The sequence below is a fragment of the Cynoglossus semilaevis genome, chromosome 1, assembly GCF_000523025.1.
Source record: "Cynoglossus semilaevis isolate Cse_v1.0 chromosome 1, Cse_v1.0, whole genome shotgun sequence".
Lineage (NCBI taxonomy): Eukaryota > Metazoa > Chordata > Actinopteri > Pleuronectiformes > Cynoglossidae > Cynoglossus > Cynoglossus semilaevis.
This window is the reverse complement of record NC_024307.1, coordinates 34,393,573-34,415,569: the sequence shown is the minus strand read 5'-3', so window position 1 is coordinate 34,415,569 and position 21,997 is coordinate 34,393,573. Positions and strand designations below refer to the sequence as shown.

At 39.6% G+C, this 21,997-nt stretch overlaps 1 protein-coding gene across 6 annotated transcripts in view; it reads right to left on the bottom strand.

The window, feature by feature from the left end:
- The window catches only part of LOC103392084 (arf-GAP with Rho-GAP domain, ANK repeat and PH domain-containing protein 1), an 18,552-nt gene extending 2,748 nt beyond the window's left edge, over window positions 1-15,804 (bottom strand). Inside the window, exons 1-23 of one of the 6 annotated variants that reach the window (XM_008328615.3) lie at window positions 15,646-15,804; window positions 15,199-15,268; window positions 15,033-15,115; window positions 13,908-13,963; window positions 12,106-12,573; window positions 11,752-11,850; window positions 11,311-11,425; window positions 11,124-11,222; window positions 10,928-11,032; window positions 10,782-10,842; window positions 9,997-10,117; window positions 8,418-8,682; window positions 7,876-8,075; window positions 7,010-7,095; window positions 5,331-5,513; window positions 5,149-5,217; window positions 4,850-4,949; window positions 4,606-4,659; window positions 4,398-4,533; window positions 2,797-2,896; window positions 1,527-1,728; window positions 1,246-1,291; window positions 87-304 (exon numbers count right to left, since the gene is read on the bottom strand). In XM_008328615.3, the coding sequence (XP_008326837.1) occupies window positions 87-304; window positions 1,246-1,291; window positions 1,527-1,728; window positions 2,797-2,896; window positions 4,398-4,533; window positions 4,606-4,659; window positions 4,850-4,949; window positions 5,149-5,217; window positions 5,331-5,513; window positions 7,010-7,095; window positions 7,876-8,075; window positions 8,418-8,682; window positions 9,997-10,117; window positions 10,782-10,842; window positions 10,928-11,032; window positions 11,124-11,222; window positions 11,311-11,425; window positions 11,752-11,850; window positions 12,106-12,573; window positions 13,908-13,963; window positions 15,033-15,115 (2,866 nt within the window). In that variant the 5' untranslated portion in view covers window positions 15,199-15,268; window positions 15,646-15,804. The other 5 variants (XM_025059693.1, XM_008328623.3, XM_017036094.2 and 2 more) reach the window with 5 other exon arrangements.
- Between the last annotated feature and the right edge of the window lie 6,193 nt (window positions 15,805-21,997).

Sequence of the window (21,997 nt, the reverse complement as noted above, 5' to 3'; positions counted from 1 at the left end):
CATATATGAAAGCGGGAACACTGTACAGAACGAGTCACTGCAGGAAAAAAGGGTTTCAGGAAGTACATTTTAGAAGCAGTACTGACCATGTGCTGTGATGTGGGAGATGCAGCGTTCGATGGCTTGTGGTACTGAACCTCGACCACTTATATCTAGAGACGGGTACAGAGGCTGTCGAGCTGCGCTCCGACTCGGAGCAGGGCGCCGGTTTGAGTCTGGTCTTTGATTGATTAAAGCTCTTTGCAGGTGGTTGAACCAGGACTGGCAGCTGTGGGTTTCCTTAAAATGCAGCGACAACAAGCTCCTGGAGACACAAACGAGAACCTGCACCTGTGATATCATCTGAACCCACTCCAGTCCATAAACTGAGGTATTACAGCTGGTCCTTACTTAACAACAGAGTTATGTTGCGAAACCCTGTTGTTAAGCGATTTCATCGGTAAACAAAATACCCCTGGCTGACATTATGTGTGGTCGCGAAAAAAACTGTTTATATTCGCAACAACGTACTGTATAGGCCATTTATGCAGTACTATTTTACCTTTTCTCTTTCTTTACTTTTTAACTTTTGGATTACATCATATACAGGTACTGTAAAAAAAAAAAAAAAACACAAACTTGGTAACGATATGATAAGCATAAAAAGAAGGGAGTTAGCCCCGGAGCTAATGTTAGCTTTAGCCCTGGAGCAGATCACTAAGTCCGCCCTGTGCATTCCAAATGTGGTGCAAATACTGCGTAGAAGCAGGAAAGAGTCGCGTTACAGGCACTTTTTTCGGAAAACGACATTTATTTAACTAAAAGTGAAAACTTTCTTTGTAAATATCCCACGTTACAAGGTGGACACCTGCGGCTTATAGAGAGGTGCGGCCTATGTATGTAGAATTATTATCTTTCTTTTTGAATTTAGTGGGTGCGACTTATATTCAGGGCGTGCTCAACAGTCAACAGGAAATGACAGTATGTCGAGATTGATGGCTTTCCTTTGCTTCTTAATAGCAGATCCAGCCGGAGATTTTTTGTAGTTTTACGTTTTTCAGGCGTCACGAGGGTTAAAATAGTTAGTGTGAAACGGCGTGAGAGAATCATAACTGAGGGGAATGAGTCGGTGAGATGGTGAGATACTGCTGTTGTGCTACATCTCAAATGTCGTAGGAGAGCCCATCGTAACACCAAGTCGTTGTTAAAGTAAGGTTAAACGCGTCGTTAAGCAAAGACCAGCTGTATAAACTGTGTGTGTTATACCTTTCCCTGGTTTCCAAAGTGATTGCGTTTTTAGATGCATCGATCTCTAAATGGAAAGGTGAAATAGAAAATGAAACATGGGATAATCCTGTTTGGATAGACGGCAAAACATAGATGTTGAATATGAAAGTTAAAAAAAAAAAAGTTTTACATAAGAGAGGTTTTAATGTGTAAATAAGTGACCTGGGCAGCAGTGGCTCAAAGACTTTGTCTGCGCAAGATCAAAAAAAAAAAAAAAAAGTATCGCTCCCGGTTTTCGTGGATCACATGACTCGGCTTACCGTGACGACGCACTGCTGTCAGTTCCATCTTCAGGATTGGCTGCAGGCCTCTCACGGCGGGGTAAATACTGATGCCGTCCTCCCACAGTAACAACCAAGATTCAGACTGACAGGAGGCGCTGTTTCCTTCCATGACACACACCTTACTCACAGCTGAGGCCCCACACACTTCAGCGTAAGACACGCCTCCTGGGAGAATCACCTGGAAACATGAATATAGCATAACATTACACTATTTGATTTTTGGTTTTCATTTCCGTCTTAGAAAAGAGTCTCTGACAACGTTTACGCTTAAACAAAAATTATTATTCGACACTTATATAAACACAATTTAAGGCTTGTACAAAATATTACAAAACAATCTCAAGGACTGAATTTACAATATTTAATTTATGTGTTTTGTTTGTTTGCTTTTTTAAAAAGTTTTTTTTTTCACCTTTTACCATAGTGCTCTATCGTAAAATATAATTTATGGCGGGACGTAAAGAAAGCTGTGTCCACCAGTGAATATGATGGGTAAAATTGCAAACTGCAATAAAAGAGTTGACCACATGATGGCAGCAGCACAGTTTAGATGCAGTATTTACCTCCCAGTAGTTTAAACGTCAGACTACATGGAGTTTGGATTGGATTATTTTCTTACGAATGTTGTCATTTAACGTAAAAATGTTGTAAAAATACAAAAAATTATATTATTAAATCATAGCTTTGGTCATCATAAAAAAACAGTTTTGTGTTTGTAGAAATCTACGGTTTTAAATACACACATTTTCATTTAGGGTACTATGTTTTGCAGTTCTGTTATGTTTCTGTTCATATGCATTAGAACTTTAAATGCCAATATTTAATGTTTTTTCTTTTATTTTTTTGTCACACTGTTTGGCTTTCAGGTACAAAAGGGTGAGCGATTTTTTGCAGGACTCACTGTTTGTTTGCATAACTGTACATGCATATAAAGAAATCAAATATGCTGTAATACTGTACAGTAATAATACTGTAAAATATTGCTTTGAGACATTTCTTGTAGTAGCTGTCAGTCCTGCATCAAATGGTGATTTCTGCATGGGATGTAGAAATATATTTAAGTTTGTTACACAGGGCCATATCATATCTGTCCCTCTTTGAAAAAAAATATTTGGACTGGCAACTTTGACCTCGAAGAACTGAGAATTTCTCCACCACTGCCCCCCAGAGTAAAAGTCGCTTGAGATTCGAGTATCTCACTGGGAGTAGGGATGGCTTGATCTGATACTCAGAGTCTTGGGTTTACCTTTAGAATGTGGACCATGTGAGATGTCAGGATGTCATCGTCTTCAGCATGACAAATGAGTTGATCCCCAAGTATCACCAACTCAAATTGATAATGCGATCTGATGAGGAATGAGTTGGAAAACAAAGGTTAGTCTGAGCTACTGTTGAATATATGTTTGACTATACATGCTATCCAGTACTCAGATGTGTAGATAGATAGATAGATAGATAGATAGATAGATGGATGGATGGATGGATAGATAGATGGATAGATAGATGGATGGATGGATAGATAGATAGATAGATGGACAGATAGATGGATGGATGGATAGATGGATGGATAGATAGATAGATAGATGGATGGATGGATGGATAGATAGATGGATAGATAGATGGATGGATGGATAGATAGATAGATGGATAGATAGATAGATGGATAGATAGATAGATGGATAGATAGATAGATAGATGGATAGATAGATAGATGGATAGATAGATAGATAGATGGATAGATAGATGGATAGATGGATGGATAGATAGATAGACTTAGGGCAAAAATTCATTTACGTAGGAACGGAACGCTAATGTATGTTGCGTTGTAACGTTTGCTTTACTTTTTTTTTATTTACTTTGGTCTTTGGTTTTATGTCAGTGTTTTATTGTAGTGTACAGCACTTTCTGTTTAACTCTGCTGTTTTGAAATATGCTTTACAAATTTACAAAAAAAAATTTCACGCATACAAACCCATTTAGACCTTCATTCTTCCTGAGCCGATGATAAACATTGAGGGGACTGATAACGAATCCAATCGTAAAAAACATCGGTGGGATTTAAGTTGTTAAATTCTTATGAACTCCTTCCATACGAACTTGAACAGAGTTGTGCAATAACTGACCCGTTCTGCGTGGTGAAGACGGACAGCACCTCCCGCAGGTCAAGCACGTCACATGCAGCCGAATCATTTTCTACCGAAAAGAGGAAACGGTCCTCCTCCAGTTTACCGTGAAGCTCCTCTTCCTCCTCATCCTCATCTGATGAGCACACACAAAAAGATTGTAATGCACTTTTCGGGGTCAACAAGTCGGACAAATATTTTCTCGTACCTAAAGTGGAGCAGCTTGCTCTCTTTTTGAATCGCTGCGTATGAGGTGGGACTTCTGGAAAAAAAAACAAACAAACAAACAAACAACTCAACAACACACACACAGTTGACCTAGTACTAGTTAGTGTACACATGTTGTACAGATACCAGATACTGCTTACAGTACAGGCAAAATATTGCAGGCAAAACATAAGTACTTGATTTGTGTATGAACATGCATGTGTGTGTGTGTTTGTGTGTTTTACCGGTGTACTCGTTTAATCGTAACAGTTCACTCTGAAGTGCTTGGCCTGCCTTTTCAGCGATGACGACGAGTGAGGGGGTTACAAATTTACAAAAAAAATGTTTTCACGCAAACAAACCCATTTAGACCTTCATTTTTCCCTGACCCAATGATAAATATCGAGGGGACTGATAACGAATCCAACCGTTAAAAACATCGGTGGGATTTAAGTTCAATTTAAATTCTTATGAACTCCTTCCATACGAACTTGAACAGAGTTGCGCAATAACTGACCCGTTCTGCGTGGTGAAGACGGACAGCACCTCCCGCAAGTCAAGCACGTCACATGCAGCCGAATCATTTTCTACCGAAAAGAGGAAACGGTCCTCCTCCAGTTTACCGTGAAGCTCCTCTTCCTCCTCATCCTCATCTGATGAGCACACACAAAAAGATTGTAATGCACTTTTCTGGGTCAACAAGTCGGACAAATGTTTTCTCGTACCTAAAGTGGAGCAGCTTGCTCTCTTTTTGAATCGCTGCGTATGAGGTGGGACTTCTGGAAAAAAAAACAAACAAACAAACAAACAACTCAACAACACACACACAGTTGACCTAGTACTAGTTAGTGTACACATGTTGTACAGATACCAGATACTGCTTACAGTACAGGCAAAATATTGCAGGCAAAACATAAGTACTTGATTTGTGTATGAACATGCATGTGTGTGTGTGTTTGTGTGTTTTACCGGTGTACTCGTTTAATCGTAACAGTTCACTCTGAAGTGCTTGGCCTGCCTTTTCAGCGATGACGACGAGTGAGGGGTTTTGAATTTCAAACTGGCGCACCTGAGGAGACACTGGTCATGAATGTGTGATGACAATAACAAAAGGTAGAACCATGAATTTTCTGACATAAGTTAAGGACCCCCTGTATATTGTTTGCAAAAAAAAGCCTGCTTCAACAACAGACAATATATTTTTTTTTTGCAGACACTTCATAATAAAACTTTAACCATTGTATGTACGTATGTATGAATATAATGACCTTAGCCCCAGAGCAGATCAAAGACATGGTCTCTTCAATGTCATCGCAGCAAACAATATCTCTCAACCTCTGGAAAACACATAAAAATATATGCATATGCATCTTATTCTTATCAGCTCAGAACAAGCCACACAAACAAATGCCAAAAGTGCATCACTTTGATTTGAATGACAACTTCAAACCTGGTCCATTAGGGACTGAGAAGCGGCAAGAGGGTGAACTCGTCTGTAGCGCCCTTTGCCATATTTGTACTGGATAAACTTTGACCTCTCCTCATCGGACGACTCCGGACAAAGTTGCTCTGCTGCTGGCACCGCTGCGGCCCAAATCTGATTGGCCAGGTGGTTCCCGTAGATGACAAACAGCTGTGCAACAGGTACAATGAATTAAAATCCCCAGCCAATGTATTACTGTTCATTTCTTTTATATTATAGGTAATATATATATCTTATATTATATATATATATAATATATAAATTTATATATAATTTATTATTTCATATATGTTTTCATATATATGCAACCAAATATATAAAAATAAAAATGTTTGCCCTGAAACTGGCAGCTCATGCCAACAACAAAAACGGACAGAATTCTGTGCTTTTATAGAACTTTGGTAAATAAATATAGATTTAAGGAAGATTCTTTTAAATATACATCTAAAAAACCTAACATTATCTGGAAAAACAAATTTATTCCAAAAAATTGTTCAGAATTGAACACGTTTTCAGTAAAAAAAAAAAAAGACTTACAAACAGATGCTGCAAGAGAAAAGTAGGTATTGGAATGATATGAGAGCTGTCGGCAAGTTGCGATATCGGACATGAAAAAGTTCCATTAAGCCCATTCATAAGTAAAATTTATGCAGTACCGACTTCTAGCTGAGGGAATCAACTCCAGGTAAACAAAGCTACTAGTCTTATTTTTTAATTGTATTTTTTTATTTTTTTTTTATGTTTTAATTTTTTTAGGTTGAAAATGTTTTTTATATCAAAATAATGAAAATATTATAAATTTGAAAGAATGATTTACCGTAAAATACCACAAAATTACTCTCGCAAGATTGGAATAATTTTTTTTTTAAACTTTTATTCTCTTGGTTGTACCTCGCTCAAGCACATGTGCTATAAGCCGCTAGTTTTTTTTTTTACACGCTTTGAACCCTGCGGCTTAAACAACGATGCGGCTAATATATGGACTTTTAGAAGCTAACGAAGTTCATACCGCTAGCGATCAATGACTTTTCTGGTAGGCTACTGTGTGTTATACTAGTAGCGTATGTCTGTCCGTCTGTGAATGGCTTATACGTGGGTGTGGTGCGCGAGACAGAACGGTTGTGAAAGTCGAAAGCAGTTTAAGCCCTGTCACGTTCAAGCGTCAGTTGGTTATACAGCTTATAGAGAAGTGTGGCCTATATATGTATGTACAATTATTTTTTTTAAATTTAGTGGGTGCAGCCTATATTCAGGTGCGCTCAATAGTCCGGGAATTACGGTAAGTATCCTGCTGCCTCTGCAAAATCGCGCCACCTCGCGCCATCAAGAAATTGTCGAGGGCTGACTATGTTGAAGATTGTTTACATAGCAGCTGTTGATATAAGGTTTGTATTAGATCACGCTGCTTTAACCTGGTATGAACAGCAATCACTGACGAATGTGCTGGCTTTAGCTTTAGCAACTCGGCTTAAGCTCACTTGCCTTCAGGGTAGAGTGCGGGTCAAAGAGAGACAGGGAAGACAGTATAAAACCAACTGCAGACACACAGGAGCTGTTTCTGCAGTTGTACTGTTTTATAATTTAATACAGCCTATCTGTGTCTTAGTCAAAGACTAAGGCTAGTAGTGTCTCGCTTAGCCGCTCACCTGCATCAGTGGTTCAGTCCACACGTTGTTATCCAGCTTCATACTTCGAACCTTGGACACGTTAGTGCCAAGAGCACGATGGTGACCTGTCAAAAGTCATCTTGTTAGTGATCGCTTCGACAACAACAGTGTCAGTTAGTTAGCGGATCGCTAACTAATATATCATTACATCATATCATACTGGGATGATGGAAAATTCAAACTGTGTTTTGTTTTTTTTAAAGCAACTAATGCCTAGTTTTAAAAGTTCAGACATGGATCTCTAGAACAGTTTTTTTTTTCCTGCCTTGTTCCCTCAGGGAAACAAACTCTAAGTTTCACTTATAGAATCGTTTTTAGTATCTTTTACAAAAAATCTTAGGCAATAGTAGCTTGGCGCTTTTTTTAAAAAATCTTAGGCAATAGTAGCTTGGCTTCTAATTTTGATTTTTTTTTTTTTTTTTTGACTTAATTTTTGAACAGAAGAGCATGCTCAATGCTCTGTTCAATCAACTCTAGGTAAACAAAGCTACTAGTCTTATTTTTTAATTTTTTTAATGTTTGAATTTTTTTAGGTTGAAAATGTTTTTTATATCAAAATAATGAAAATATTATAAATTTAAAAGAATTATTTACCGTAAAATACCACAAAATAACAAAACTCTTTAAACTTTTATTCTCTTGGTTGTTTCTATTTTAGAAGATTTTTTTGATGAACGATCAAAGCTCTTTACGCACATCCCTTTTAACATTGTTTATCCATCTGTCCATTATCTATTAACACTATCCTGTTGGAGGTCCTAACGGGAAGCTAAGCCAATCCCAGCAGTGATCAGCAATTTCATTCAATTTTTCCCTCGATCACCACCAGTTGATGTCTCTCATACCTGCACAGGCCTGACAGATGACCACAAGCAGGTTAACTGATGCCCACTCAGGATTGGCTGCATTGCAGTCACCGCACACTTTGTTACAAGGGTTTTCCAAAATCCGCATTGCTACCTTGCTGCAAGACAGGGCGTTTCGGATTGACAAAGACAGGCAATCTAACCACGACGACAGGTCCTTAGAAGAGTCAACAGACACGCTAGAAGAAAATAAGATAAGAAAAAGGTCATAAACACAAACACACACGCACACACGTACGTCATAAAACCTCAGACAAAAGCTCCTTGTTAGCTCGCAAAAAAAAAAGAAAAATCTACTCTCACATAGTCGCAATTACAGTGTGTACAATAGGTTCAGCTGCATTAAAAAAAAGTAATATCTGCTCCCCGATGTAACAAGAAAACAAAAAGAACATCAGATAAGAAGAGGTTTTTTTTTTTTCTGATTGACAGGTTTTAGCAAATACCAACACTGCAAAACAAACAGACAACAATTTTTTTTGTCTTGGGTAAGAAACGCTGGCTTCGTGGCTGACTGCTACCTGAAGGTCTTGTAAGGCGTAATCAGGCTAAAGGTGTGTTTTCCTGTCGCCTTCACCGATGCCACATTCAGAGGAACAGAGAAAGAGGCCAAGCCCAACTGAAATCCTTCCTTGTTGGGATAAATCCAGAGGTCATAACCCCAGACGGCGGCATATGCTCGACTCCTGATATCTTTCATGCTGATCTGCCCGTGCAGAGTAGGTGGGTCGGGGCTTTGCTGACTACGTGAGGCCAGCAGTGATTCAACCCAACCGTCCCTGATATCTGTGAGATGGAAATACAGATGTTAGTGAAGGTTTCTGAAAATACTATTGAGCTAAACGCTACCAAACCTAGAAGATGGTGTAAAACTCTGTATTATGTAAGGCAGTCTTTGGAAGAGACTGTCAATGATTAATGGACCAGTGTCACACTACTGCAGGCATTGGTTGATGGATGTGGCTCTCTCTGTGTCTCTCAGTGTTTCTCTCTCTCTCTCTCTCTCTCTGCTTGTCTGTTGTCATATTTTACCAATATATAACATTTGATCCCTGTTATCAATTGAGTCCAAACTCTAGATGTGTACACTAAGACCTACGTAATTTACCTACGTAACTACCGTAATTTCCGGACTATTGAACGCACCTGAATATAGGCCTCACTTCTCTGTAAGCCGCAGGTTTCCACGTTGTAACATGGACATTTTACACAGAAAGAAAATTAATTTATGGTAACATGGAAATTTTACACAGAAAGAAAATTAATTTATCCATCCATTTTCAGCCGCTTATTCGTTACCGGGTTGCGGGGGCAGCAGTCGCCACCCAAATCACACTGCACCGTACCACCCCCCCAAACCTTCCTGTGGGTGGTGAGTCCACTGGAAGGTACCAACCACCCTAACTGGGATTCGAACTTGCCCAGGAGGTGAACCCTGGGGTTCCACACCAATGACAGAGACATTGCCTCTGGGCCAAAGCGCCACAAATTAATTTATTAATTAATTTATTTGATCAAATAAATGTTTTTTCTGAGCAGTGCCTGTAACACGGCTGGTTATACGTTAGCTCTTTCCTGCTTCGGCGCCCCAACCGCAGTTGGAATGCACAGGGGAGACTATGTGATCTGTTCCAGGTCTGAAGCTAACATTAGCTCTGCGGCTAACTCCATTCACTTTGTGTTTGACCGCAGCAGAGGTAAACAGAAACAGTGAAGTTGGGGTCTTCATTATCAACCACTCCGACCACAACAGAACATAAACAGCTCCTGTATAACCAACTCACTCTTCAACATGACAGGGCTCAAACCGCTCTCACTCTCTCGCACGCCCCACGCACATATTCGCACACAGCCATTCACAGACAGACATACGCTACTAGTACAACACACAGTAGCCTACCAGAAAAGTCATTGATCGCTAGCGGTATGAACTTCATTAGCCCATAAAAATCCTTAAATTAGCCGCATCATTGTTTAAGCCGCATGGTTCAAAGTGTGTGAAAAAAAAATAGCGGCTTATAGACCAGAAATTACGGTACATGAAATGAATGTTACAATTTTTATTTAGTAACCTAGAAGAAAAGTAAAAATAAAAAATACCGTCAGAATGAGCCATGAAGTCAAAACGCTTCTTCCTGAAATATACAGTGAATTTTCCCCTGTCATGTTTCTTCACATTAGTGATGGAGGAGACGTGAAAGGTCAATTCACTAAACCGATCCTGTAAACAGAACAAAACAAACACAATTGGTTTGACAGAGAGAGTGGGTTTGTTTCACAGTGAGAGAGATAACGTGATGAATTCAGGCAACTGGAATGAGAACCATTGGTATGCAGAGATAAACAATGGTGTTGCGATGAAAACCACTGATATGCGAAAAGACAAGTGGGTGTGCGTAAAAAAAGACAGACGAAAATCTCTACAGACTTAATCGGATAAACGTCCGACATAGTGGTAGCAATATGTCGGTAGAACAGAAGAAGCTAGCGTTACTTATTGGCCCAGTTATTTAAGAATAAATGCTTGTCTACTACCCTTTCCATAAAATAAAGAAATCACTGCTGTTGCCCTCACTCAAAGAGAAGAGTTAACTACTGCAGTGGCCGACAGACAAGGGGAGATGCTACGACGCGTGAGCAAATCAGTGTGAGGAACAGAAAAGCATGCTCAATGCTGTGTTGGAGCTCCTCTAAGCAAATTGACAGATTGGCGACGTCTTTTAGTTAATTTTCTTTACTAAACATTACTACCATACAGCGAAACTCTTGACAGATTGGAATAAAAGAAAATCCCCCATTTACCGAGGGAGAGATGTCTGACGAGATAGGTGACGAGTTCCGAGAGATGACTGTTAAAAAAAAAAAAACACTGTAAAAACACTCACTGTGCGTTTTTTCCACAGCGCCATTAACCGCCCGTTAAACGTCGCCCACAGGACATTGTGTCTAAAATGGAATAGAAATTGAGAGATAATTAACAGGAATCCATTGTTCATAGTGCGGCTCTCTGATGACGTCACAACGTGGATACCTTAAACCCTTCCAGGTGTCCAGCCAGCTGTTTCGGACCACAGAACCTTGTGGCACCGAGCCGCCTCTGCCCCCCTTCTTTCTGGACACCCTAATAGTGGCCGCTCTGAGGGGACATTTTAGAAATAATGATTTGTTAGTCTCATTCGATATTGAATATGTATTGTTCCAACAGATATGTTTTGTTTACACATCACCTTGGGATCTTCTTTTGTATTCGGTTCGAAACTCTCCTTGAAACCCCACCTGGAGCAGGGGGCAGGACTAGCTTCTTAGGGCCGGTGCTTCTGGACGTACTGTGTGTGTGAGACAATGCAGACGTTGAATGGCGTCGTAGCTACTGAGCAGTACGTCACGTACGTCGGCGGTCTCCACGAAACTCACGCCACGGCATGATCTTCTCCTTTTGATTCACTCGCCGCAGAGACCAATCCTGCGTCCTCCTCCTCCTCATTTGATGATTCCGTGTCAGGCTCGTCCACATCCCAACAGGCTAACGCTGGACAGGGGTTTTCACGGCTTATCACATTACCAGCATTTAAGACATTAGATATGATAAGTCCTTTATTTGTCCTGCAGTGAAGGTATTTCGTGTCTTCACAGCAGCACAGAGGATACGAAAAGAACGTACATCATAGCACGGCATAGCATTTTTAACTCTGTGTACATCAGGATTACCAATTTTTTTACGACTGGTTTTGTAGATGTAAATGACTGAAATACTGCAGGTACTCTATAGATAACTGTGAAATACTGCACGTTTGACAACTGCTACCATAAAACGTGAACAATACTGCACATACAAGAAACAGATATTGCACATACCATTCTCAGGTTGCTCTGCAGATCCCGCTACTGAAGGTAATGTGACTTTCGCATTGGGGTCCAAAGCTGATATGACCAGTTGTGACAGCTGTCCCACATCTGGACAAATGAAATATATGACACTTCTGTTTACTAGGTTTGGGTTCTGGTTGTGAAAGCTAAAGGCTCGTATCGGTGCCATCACACAGTTATCTCTCCTGGTAGGAGAAACCATAAAAATGGCTAAAGGTCAAAACAGAGATAATAAATTGAGACTAGTTTTCACCAGTCAGTGTGACCCTTGTGATCGTTTAAAGTCATGACAATGAGCCTTATGTCTGTTTATCACCTAGAAAATTCCATTTGGGTGATTACCTGTGTGGTCGCCGGCAGCTCCAGTCGTGGTTGGTACAGGAGGTAGCGGTTTGCCAGCAAAATAGGATGGGACGCTTTGGTTTGCGTTGTTAGTGTAATTTCCCATAAACATTGATAAGCTTGGGATGTTTGCCAATGAGCTAACAATGTTATCTAAGCTAGGAGAACTTGTACTAACGGGAACTCCGTACGGATCAGACGCTGGGGGATTCAATGTGGCTGTGTCTGGGTAAACCAAAGTACTGGCAGGGTCTACTGAACTAGGTTTGTGTGCAGCTACGCTGTTAGTCACGCTGCCTATGTAGGGCAGTGTTGAAGGAGCGGAGGGGACAAGGTGAGCAGAGTTAATAATGTCATCAACTCCGGCCAATGAGGGGATTTTGGCAGCGATCATAGAGGTGACACTGGCCAGAGATGGGACGTCTTGGCTGCAGTCTGAACCAGAGGGAGGTGGAGGACGCCACACATCTGGGGAGGAGTTTTAAAAAGACGTCATCAGTCAAACTGGTTTGACACAAACAACGCTTTACCATTTCCTTATATGAGACACAGAAATTGTTGACAGGAACAAGATTGATTGCAAAAATACAGCAAAAGAAATGGATTCACACTATGAAAAATACATAACACAACTCAAAACAAACTGTGCTCACAACACAAAGAACAACAAACACACAAAATGAAGACATCGGTACCTGCATGAACCATAACACAAATCTTTTGTTAAGGCATCACCTTTGCCTCTACAACGGGTATATATTACGATACAATGGAACTCCAACCTACGTGAGTTCAGGCCGTATCAATTTATGGATTTTTATGGGCTAATGAAGTTCATACCGCTAGCGGTCAATGACTTTTCTGGTAGGCTACTGTGTATTATACTAGTAGCGTATGTCTGTCTGTGAATGGCTGTGTGTAAAGTATATGTGTGTGTGGGGCGAGAGAGAGAGAACGGTAGCGAAAGTTGAGAGCAGTTTGAGCCCCGTCATGTTGAAGAGTGAGTTGGTTATACAGGAGCTGTTTATGTTCTGTTGTGGTCGGAGTGGCTGATAATAAAGACCCCAACTTCACTGTTTCTGTTTACCTCTGCTGTGGACAAGGACAAAGTGAAGGGAGTTAGCCCCGGAGCTAATGTTAGCTTCGGCCCTGGAGCAGATCACTAAGTCTCCTCTGTGAAATCCAGCTACGCTGAAGCAGGAAAGAGCTAACGTGTAACCAGCCGTGTTACAGGCACTATTCATCAAAAAAACGTGTATTTAATTAAAAGTGGAAAAAAAAAACTTTCTGTGTAAATATCCCATGTTACAACGTGGACACCTTGGGCTTATAGAGAAGTGCGGCCTATATATGTATTTCTTTTGAAATTTAGTGGTTTGCGGCTTATATTCAGGTGCGCTCAATAGTCCGGAAATTATGGTAATAGGTGTTAACTTGATGGCTAGACTCCTTCATCTACTTTGTTTGACAAGTTTTGATGAACACAAAAATCTAATTCAATACCTTTGGCGTCCATACATTCATCAGCAGTTGTTGCTGTGAAAGTGGTCTTCAAAATATCATTGAAATCCTTCACACAATAAGACACATCATGGCACACTTCTCAGGAATACAGGAGGTTAAACTACACCTGGTTTGTCTGGTTATGAGAAACCTGATGTATACATTATTTGCATCAAGACAACATGAGTGGAGTGATACAAAAAAGTATTGTCATAAAAAAGATGGAGTATCTACGACGCAGGAACAAGACACCATAGAAAACGAAGTAAAAGTAAATATGGCAAATATACAGTGTTTACCTTTGTTCAGGTGATCACCAGTAGCAACACCAGACTGGTTGTTTTCACCAAAGACACTGAAAATAAATCAGTTGTTTTTATAGTGAGACAGAAATGCCATTAGATCATAACAATCCATATCTTCAAAAAAGTAGGAAGAAGAAAATAGTTTTTGCCCCCCTTCCTTCCTTTTTTTTAGCTTTTTAGCTTCACATTAATAATGACATTTTTATAAATTGAATCACTTACGTTCCCAAATGCTGCATAATTGCTGTGCAATGCATTATACATATTTTTTATTGACTTCCACTAGCACAAGTCCTCTTTCCTCAACTTTTCTATTTTTTTTTCCCGCTATTATAATTTTATTGCCCTTAGAGGGCGAGAAAGAGTTGAGTAAAATAACATATTTTTTGCATTTCAGTACATCAATCATCACTTCAAAAGCAGATTCTAAAGATGGCTAAAGTGGCTTTTAATTATTAATTTCACTTGGCGTTTCAAGTAGCTTCTGGTCTTTACTTCCAATAGTGGAAAAGCTCCACACAGAAGACGGCGGAAGAATCGAAGACTTTCAAAATAAAATAAAACGCATGCAGTGTTTCTTTTAAAAGCACAGCACGGCACAGCGAAGCCCGTCCTTCTCTGCATTGTATGTTGCGTCCAGGTGTCTTTAGCTCTAGTCAAGTCAGTTTAATTTAACTTTATTTTTATTTCATTTGCACAGCCCATATTTATGGAGGAATGTATAGGCTATGCCGTCAATATTATTCATACCGAGTTATAACAATAACAATACTATACTAAGTGGAGCAGAATACGTTTTAAAACTAAAACCAAACTGAAAACCAAATTAAATCACACACTGAGCAGGAAATTTGGCAACAGGGAGAAAAAAAAAGTCATTTTTCACCGGAGGACTATAGCATTTACATTAGTCAGCTACGTTATCTATTAGCCACCTTGCTACAAAAACACAGCTACTTAAGGAGTAGTAAAGGTTTGTCGCCGATGTTATCTTCTGAAATCTAATTTGATAATATTAATAACAATAACAATAATAAAGAAACAGCACTCACACGTGTTACCCAGCTCAGCTACTGCTAAAGCTACTCATGACGTCAGTGTTCCTAAACGTGGTCTCACCTGTCAAAAGAAGAGCTGAGGCACTGACCGACCGATTTGTAACGAGCTCGAGGTTTGGGAACAGGTGCGGAAGGATCAGCCATCTACTCAACACAAGACATTTGAGAAAACGATACCACATTTAAGTAAAATTCACCTAACGTTGCAGTTAAACGGTTCCGTTTACCTGTAAAGAAAACACAGGCGTCTGTAATCCGTGTCTGTTCCTGGTTCACACGTTGATCTTGTAGATTTTCCTGCGCTCATAAAAATATCACAATCATTTTTTTTCCTGCGTACACCCCCGTGTCAGCGTGAAGTAACACTGTAAAACTCACTTTCACACAAAATAAAAAAAGAAGAAGTGAGGTTTTAGCTACAGCAGGCGAAATGATTTGAACATATCTCCAAAATATAACCCAGCCACACTATTTTACTTACTTTAATTTTTTTTGCTTGCTATAATATCTCTGCTGTTCTCATTAAACCCAGAATATCGACGCAACAAACGGAAAAACAACAAATGAAACCGTAAAAACCCACAAAAAGTGAAAATCTCCTAAGAGACGTTTGTTTGCTGTGATTATGTCATTTCCGAATCATCGACAAACAATCAGTCCAAAATGTGACTTACTTAAGTTTTTGTTCCTCTTTATCTTCTGTTGTTCCGTGTTCAAACAGTACCATGTGACAGGCTCTGATTCAGATTCAGAGCTGTTATAACTAGTATGTTGTACACAGTACACATACACAAAGAAGTGCCACTGGTTCAACCGGCTGCTGGAATCTAGGTGTGTGCGGTTATCTCCCGCTAGGTAATTGGATGGACTTCAATCAGGCCTGAGTCAGCAACAACCCCCCCACTCCCCCACCCGAAAAAAACAAAAATCAAAACAAAGCTGTTTTTAAAGTGCATTTCTACAAGATGTATTTTTGTTATTAACAATTTATTATTGACAGTTTTATTCTGATTTTATTTTGAAAATTAAAACAGGCTACTGTTCGCAATACCTTTTCCAAAAGGCCCAGATGTGTCGATATTATGCTACACTATACTATACTATGCTATGCTATAATATACTATACCTTACCTAACATACTACACCATGCTATACTATACTATGCTATGCTATGCTATGCTATACAAAAAACAGTATAGTATGGTATGCTATGCTATACTATTATACTTTACTATACTATACTTATACTATACTATACTATACTATACTATACTATACTATACTATACTATGCTATGCTATACTATACTATGCTATACTTTACTATGCTATATGATATGCTATGCTATGCTATATGTTACCACTAAACCATAGGCTACTAATACAGTGAATACGACACAACACAAATAACAATAATGACAGTACTTAAAGAAAGTTCCATCTTTGAGAAATAATAGATCTTGTTTAATAAACATTAGGTTCGCCATTGTATTTCAAGTTGTAATGGCCAGTTGAAATGGCCTATGCAATGATGCCCAACGGTTGACACCATCTTGTGGTACACTCACTAAATGTCTTTTTTTTACAGACGTTCTCCTCAGAGTAATAAAAGAAATCACTGATATTGCACTTTTCTTATTATGTCTAAAAAGTATTGTAATAAGTGGCGCTTTGGCCCAGAGGCAATGTCTCTGTCATTGGTGTGGAACCCCAGGGTTCACCTCCTGGACAAGTTCTAATCCCGATTTGGGCGGTTGGTACCTTCCAGTGGACTCACCACCTGCAGGAAGGTTCAGGGGGGTTGGTACGGTGCAATGTGATTTGGGTGGCACCTGCTGCCCCCGCGACCCGGTAACGGATAAGCGGATGAAAAAGGATGGATGGAAGTATTGTAATAGAATACAATATATGTAACCTTTGTGTGTAGTGTTGACGTTAGGGTGTGATGCAGAAGGATCATGGTGGTCAGTTTAAGACCATTTATTCCACCTTATGTAGATAAAGGAATCCCCTTTATCTATACAGGTATGGTGGGCTGTTTTTTTTTCACAATATATGGATAGAGCTCCCACTCCCACCTCCTTTCAATATGACACAGTTTCACTTTCAAGATTCTATTGACCTGATTGAAGACTTGGCTCTTTGCTTTCTGATCTTTTTTTCTATTGTCTGTCGCCTCATGAGAGGTCTAATTAGCCTGGGCATAGGCCTGTGACATACACTATATGACCAAAAGTATTGGCTCACCTGCCTTGACTCCTACTATGAACTGAAGTACCATCCCATTCCTAACCCAGAGTTCAATATGATGTCGGTCCACCTTTTGCAGCTATTACAGCTTCAACTCTTCTGGGAAGACTGTTAACAAGGTTGAGGAGAGTGTTTATAGGACTTTTTGACCATTCTTCCAAAAGCGCATTGGTGAGGTCACACACTGATGTTGGTGGAGAAGGCCTGGCTCTCAGTCTCCACTCTAATTCATCCCAAAGGTGTTCTATCGGGTTCAGGTCAGGACTCTGTGCAGGCCAGTCAAGTTCATCCACACCAGACTCCAGACATCCATGTCTTTATGGACCTTGCTTTGTGCACTGGTGCACAGTCATGTTGGAAGAGGAAGGGGCCCACTCCAAACTGTTCCCACAAGGTTGGGAGCATGGAACTGTCCAAAATGTTTTGGTATCCTGAAGCATTCAAAGTTCCTTTCACTGGAACTAAGGGGCCAAGCCCAGCTCCTGAAAAACAACCCCACACCATAATTCGTCCTCCACCAAATTTCATAGTCGGCACAATGCAGTCTGAAATGTATCGTTCTCCTGGCAACCTCCAAACCCAGACTCGTCCATCACATGAGCCAGATGGAAAAGCGTGATTCATCACTTCAGAGAACGCGTCTATCTATCTATTTAATTTGTTTGGATAATTGAAATGATACTAGTATTATGTAGTTACAGTAAAAGGGGTACTACCGTCAATCAGTTGAGTACAGCTTACAGCAAGCTGCCAAGTTACCACTAAGGTGCTCTGAGCATGGCACCGCCCCCTGCTCACTTTTGGTGATGGGTTGCAGAGGTCACATTTCATTGTGTGCAATGGTGTGCTGTGTCACAATAACAAAAAATTCACTATCACTTTTTTTGTTTTGTCTGTCTCAGACACACTTGGGAAAACAAATACGAAAGATGGGCTGGGCTTTATAATACAGCTCATCAAACAATTCTAAAACATATAGGCTTAATTCCTTCTGTTCATGCATTATAATGATTTATTGTAATTTCAAATACAATGTCACTTTTTGGCAGCAACATCAAATGTGCCAACTTTTCTTTGAGGTTTAGGTTTAACCATGTACATATTATTCACATACATACCTATTACATATCATATACATATCAAATACATATTATTATTCATATTATTTCACCCAAACATTCTACATCCAACCAATTCAACAGAATTGAATTCTGAAAAAAAAATTGAACTTACATCTTGCCCTTTGAGCCTAAAAGGTTGCCTTCTTGTGATCTAAGACATTCATCGATGTTGAGGTGGAATCCTCAGGTCATACTATTTTCAACTCAGAGACTATAAAGGCACTGATGAGTTCAAGGACTAATCGAGTCCTCATCATATAGTGTTAGAGGTTAGATCTTCATCATTACACTTTAATAATACATATATATACAATTATGTTTAAATATACAGTGGTCCCTGTCCTATCGCGGTGGTTGCGTTCCAAACCCACCACGAAAAGGGAAAAATCCGCAAAGCAGAGGCAAGTTATTATTTACGTATATATTTTTACACTTTACGAACCTCCCCCACACTGATATCTACCTTCCTTAGACTGTATTACCCTTTCCCACACAATTATGTGTACAATAGAGTTGTATAAGAGAGAGAATCAAAGCTGTTTAATGAGATTTTTGTGTGTGTGTCTTTCTTCAATTCCTGTGAGTATTTCAGCATTGTGTGCACACTTAGGGAGTAAACTGTGTGTGAACCCGAATCTAGATCATTTTATTTCATTAAAATACTTTATGTGACATTTTTATAGTTGGTGATACTCCACAGCTCAAGAAAAGGATGGAAAAGGATGGCAGAAGAAATGAATACCTTCCTACTTGGTAGCAACAGATCACTAGTAAGTAAATAGTAATTGAAAACTAGAAGATTATTGTAAATAATAAAAAAAGTATGTGTACTGTTTTATGTATCTCTGGGGACAAATGTTCTGAACAGTAGAAATAGCGCTCAGGTCACAAAGACTACACTACCCACAGTGCACTGCGATATACGACGGACCGCTTAAAGTTAAACCTGCGTGCACAAACAACCACAACACAGTATATCACCGACAAAATTTTTTTTTTTTTTTTCAACAGCTCAGCAGAAAGTGACGGGACGGAACAATTGTGGATTTCTGGGTTTCATTGTATATCACTAACCTGATGAGACATTTAGAATCTGTTCCAGCCTGTTTAACTCCTAAGATTAGGAATCCCTCAGTCTGATTTCGGCCATTATTGAGTCTCCAATTGTTCGGACCCCATGGTGTCTCGGTCCAATTTAAGGACAGAATTATGGGGCTCCTTCCTGCTTCGCTTGCTTATATACTGTCGGGGCACGTACACACTCATCGAACTTACATGTTGCATACCTCGCTAGAGAGCGCTCCTGAGCCATGCGAGGGCGAATCTCTTTGTTGATGTGTTTTACTTGTTTTCCTTGGACTTGTTTTTCTGGGTCTTATCACAGTTATACGCTATTGCAGTCGTTGCAGGGTGTTACTACAGATAACTAACCCCCTAGGTTACAGAATAAACACTGTGAATTGCTGGTCCGGCAGCATAAAATATCCCAGTGGAAGCGCGCAATATGGGAGAGCTCTGCTTTATTGTTCCATCATGGGACAGGGAAAACTTGCGTTTGGTGTTGAGGTTGAATGGTTATCTGTTGTTATCCTTATTCAAACATTTAGTGGGCCCTGTCATAATTACAGATGTTTGGAAATACGTGTAGTTATTGGTTATGTGTTCTTGTTGGGCCAAATCATGTATATATTTTTAATAATCACATTATATTGGGCAATACTCTATTGTCATCCCTGTAATAATGAGTAGTGATGTGCGGATCGATCCTGAAATATCGATACTTCCGATTCTGAAATCGATTCTGAAATCAAAATATCGATACTTCTGATAACTTACGCATTCTGAGATGAGGTGTATCCTAAACAGAAACACGGTGAAAAGTATCCAAATTATTGAGATGTTGTCTAAGTGACGCTCGGTTGGTGGGACTACTTCTTCTTCCGCCTGGGTGTGTGCGTCGTGCGTAAGCACAGGGGCTCTACTCCGTGCTCTCACTCTTTTGGCTTCTTTTTTGGGTTCTTTTGGCTCGGTTCACTGAACAAATCCGACTCTTTCGGGTCCCAAATGGCTCCTCAGATTATTTATTTTATTTTTTTATTTATTTTTGTTTCACAAATAACATGTTTTCAGAGTTTGAAACATTGTTTTGACATATTTTATATGATTGTGTTCTCAGGTTTTTCTATTGTTGTGTTGACTGTATAGTAAATGAGGCAGCTACCTCAGTACACTCCAGAGTTTAAAATAAATAAATAAATAAAAAACTAAGCCTTGGATTCTTAAAGAAGCTATGATTTGAAATATAATATATACCAGCCCGAATTTTACTCGGTATCAGATCGGAAGGGAAATTGTTGGTATCGAACATCACTAATAATGAGCTCATTCGTCTGTCCAGTCACTGGGGTGGTATTTAAGAGGTCAACTTGGGGATGAGGGAGTGTGGCTTTGACTAAGTTTAGAGGTAAACAGAATGGGAAGTAGCATCTTGCCCCAGCTGGTAGTGAGGCTGTGTGTATTTTGATAAATTTATTGATGCCTGTGATGGCTGTTTTCTTTTTTCAAATGGTTATACATCTTGTTTGGCTGATACTTTTTTTTTTAAATAAGTTGTTATTTTGGCAGTTGTTAAGAGATCACTTTTTCAGGTTTCTACATAACAGGCATTAAAAAAAAGTTGGGTTTTTTTCTCTCTCTCTTACAGAGACAGTTTATATAATGGGTGGTGGCAACCGAAAAATAATCAAATTGACAGCTACTCAGTTTTCCCTCCGCTGAAGGAAAAATGTTTAAGCACCAGCACAGATACACGCAGAAGGAAAAGTGATTTTGCAGGACCTTTATGAGAGTTTTCCACTGACTTTGCTTTAAAGTGTGGTGAGCAGATCATTTCCTGTCGGGGCTGAGGGGAGGAGGTGGTAGATTAAAAACAGACGTTTCTTCTGTCTGTCTGTCTGTCTCTCTCTCCCTCTCTCTCCCTCTCTCTCTCTCTCTCTCTCTCTCTCTTTCTCTCTCTCATACGCCTTTTTTCTCTCCTCTCTCCCTCTCTTTCTGTCTCAGTGAGTCAGTCTGTTTCCATTCGTCTTCTTTCAGGAATGAGACTGAGGACACAAGAGGTAGAAAGGAAAAGAACGAGACGAGGGGAAGTGGGACGGAAAAACAAGCAACTGCATCAACAGGTCTGATAAAACAAAATCTTCTATTTTTATTTTTCAGTGTCGGGAATAATAAGCATTAATTATAACAAACATTACGTTTTTTTTATTGCTAGGATCAGTAGCACAGTACTAAAACGATACTACTCTGTATTACTTGCAACACAGCACCCAAACTTCTTTTCTTTTTTTTTCTTTTTTTTTACAGAGAACTTTATCACATTGTACTTATATAGTCTACCACCACATACACCAAATTATTCTACTGCATCCTGCACTGCACCGTGCTACATAAAACCTACATTTTGTACTCACAATGCGCGAGTAATGCTACCATTTTATCCTTACAGCGTACTAACACTAGTACAACATTTGTATGGCTATAAGTTTACGATACAAGTCTTGTAATCCCGGGGTTCAAAGTTTTAACAAACACAAGTACAAATCTGTGTCTCCACCAATGACGAGGGATTTGATGTGAGAGAAAAATGGGGGAGGTAA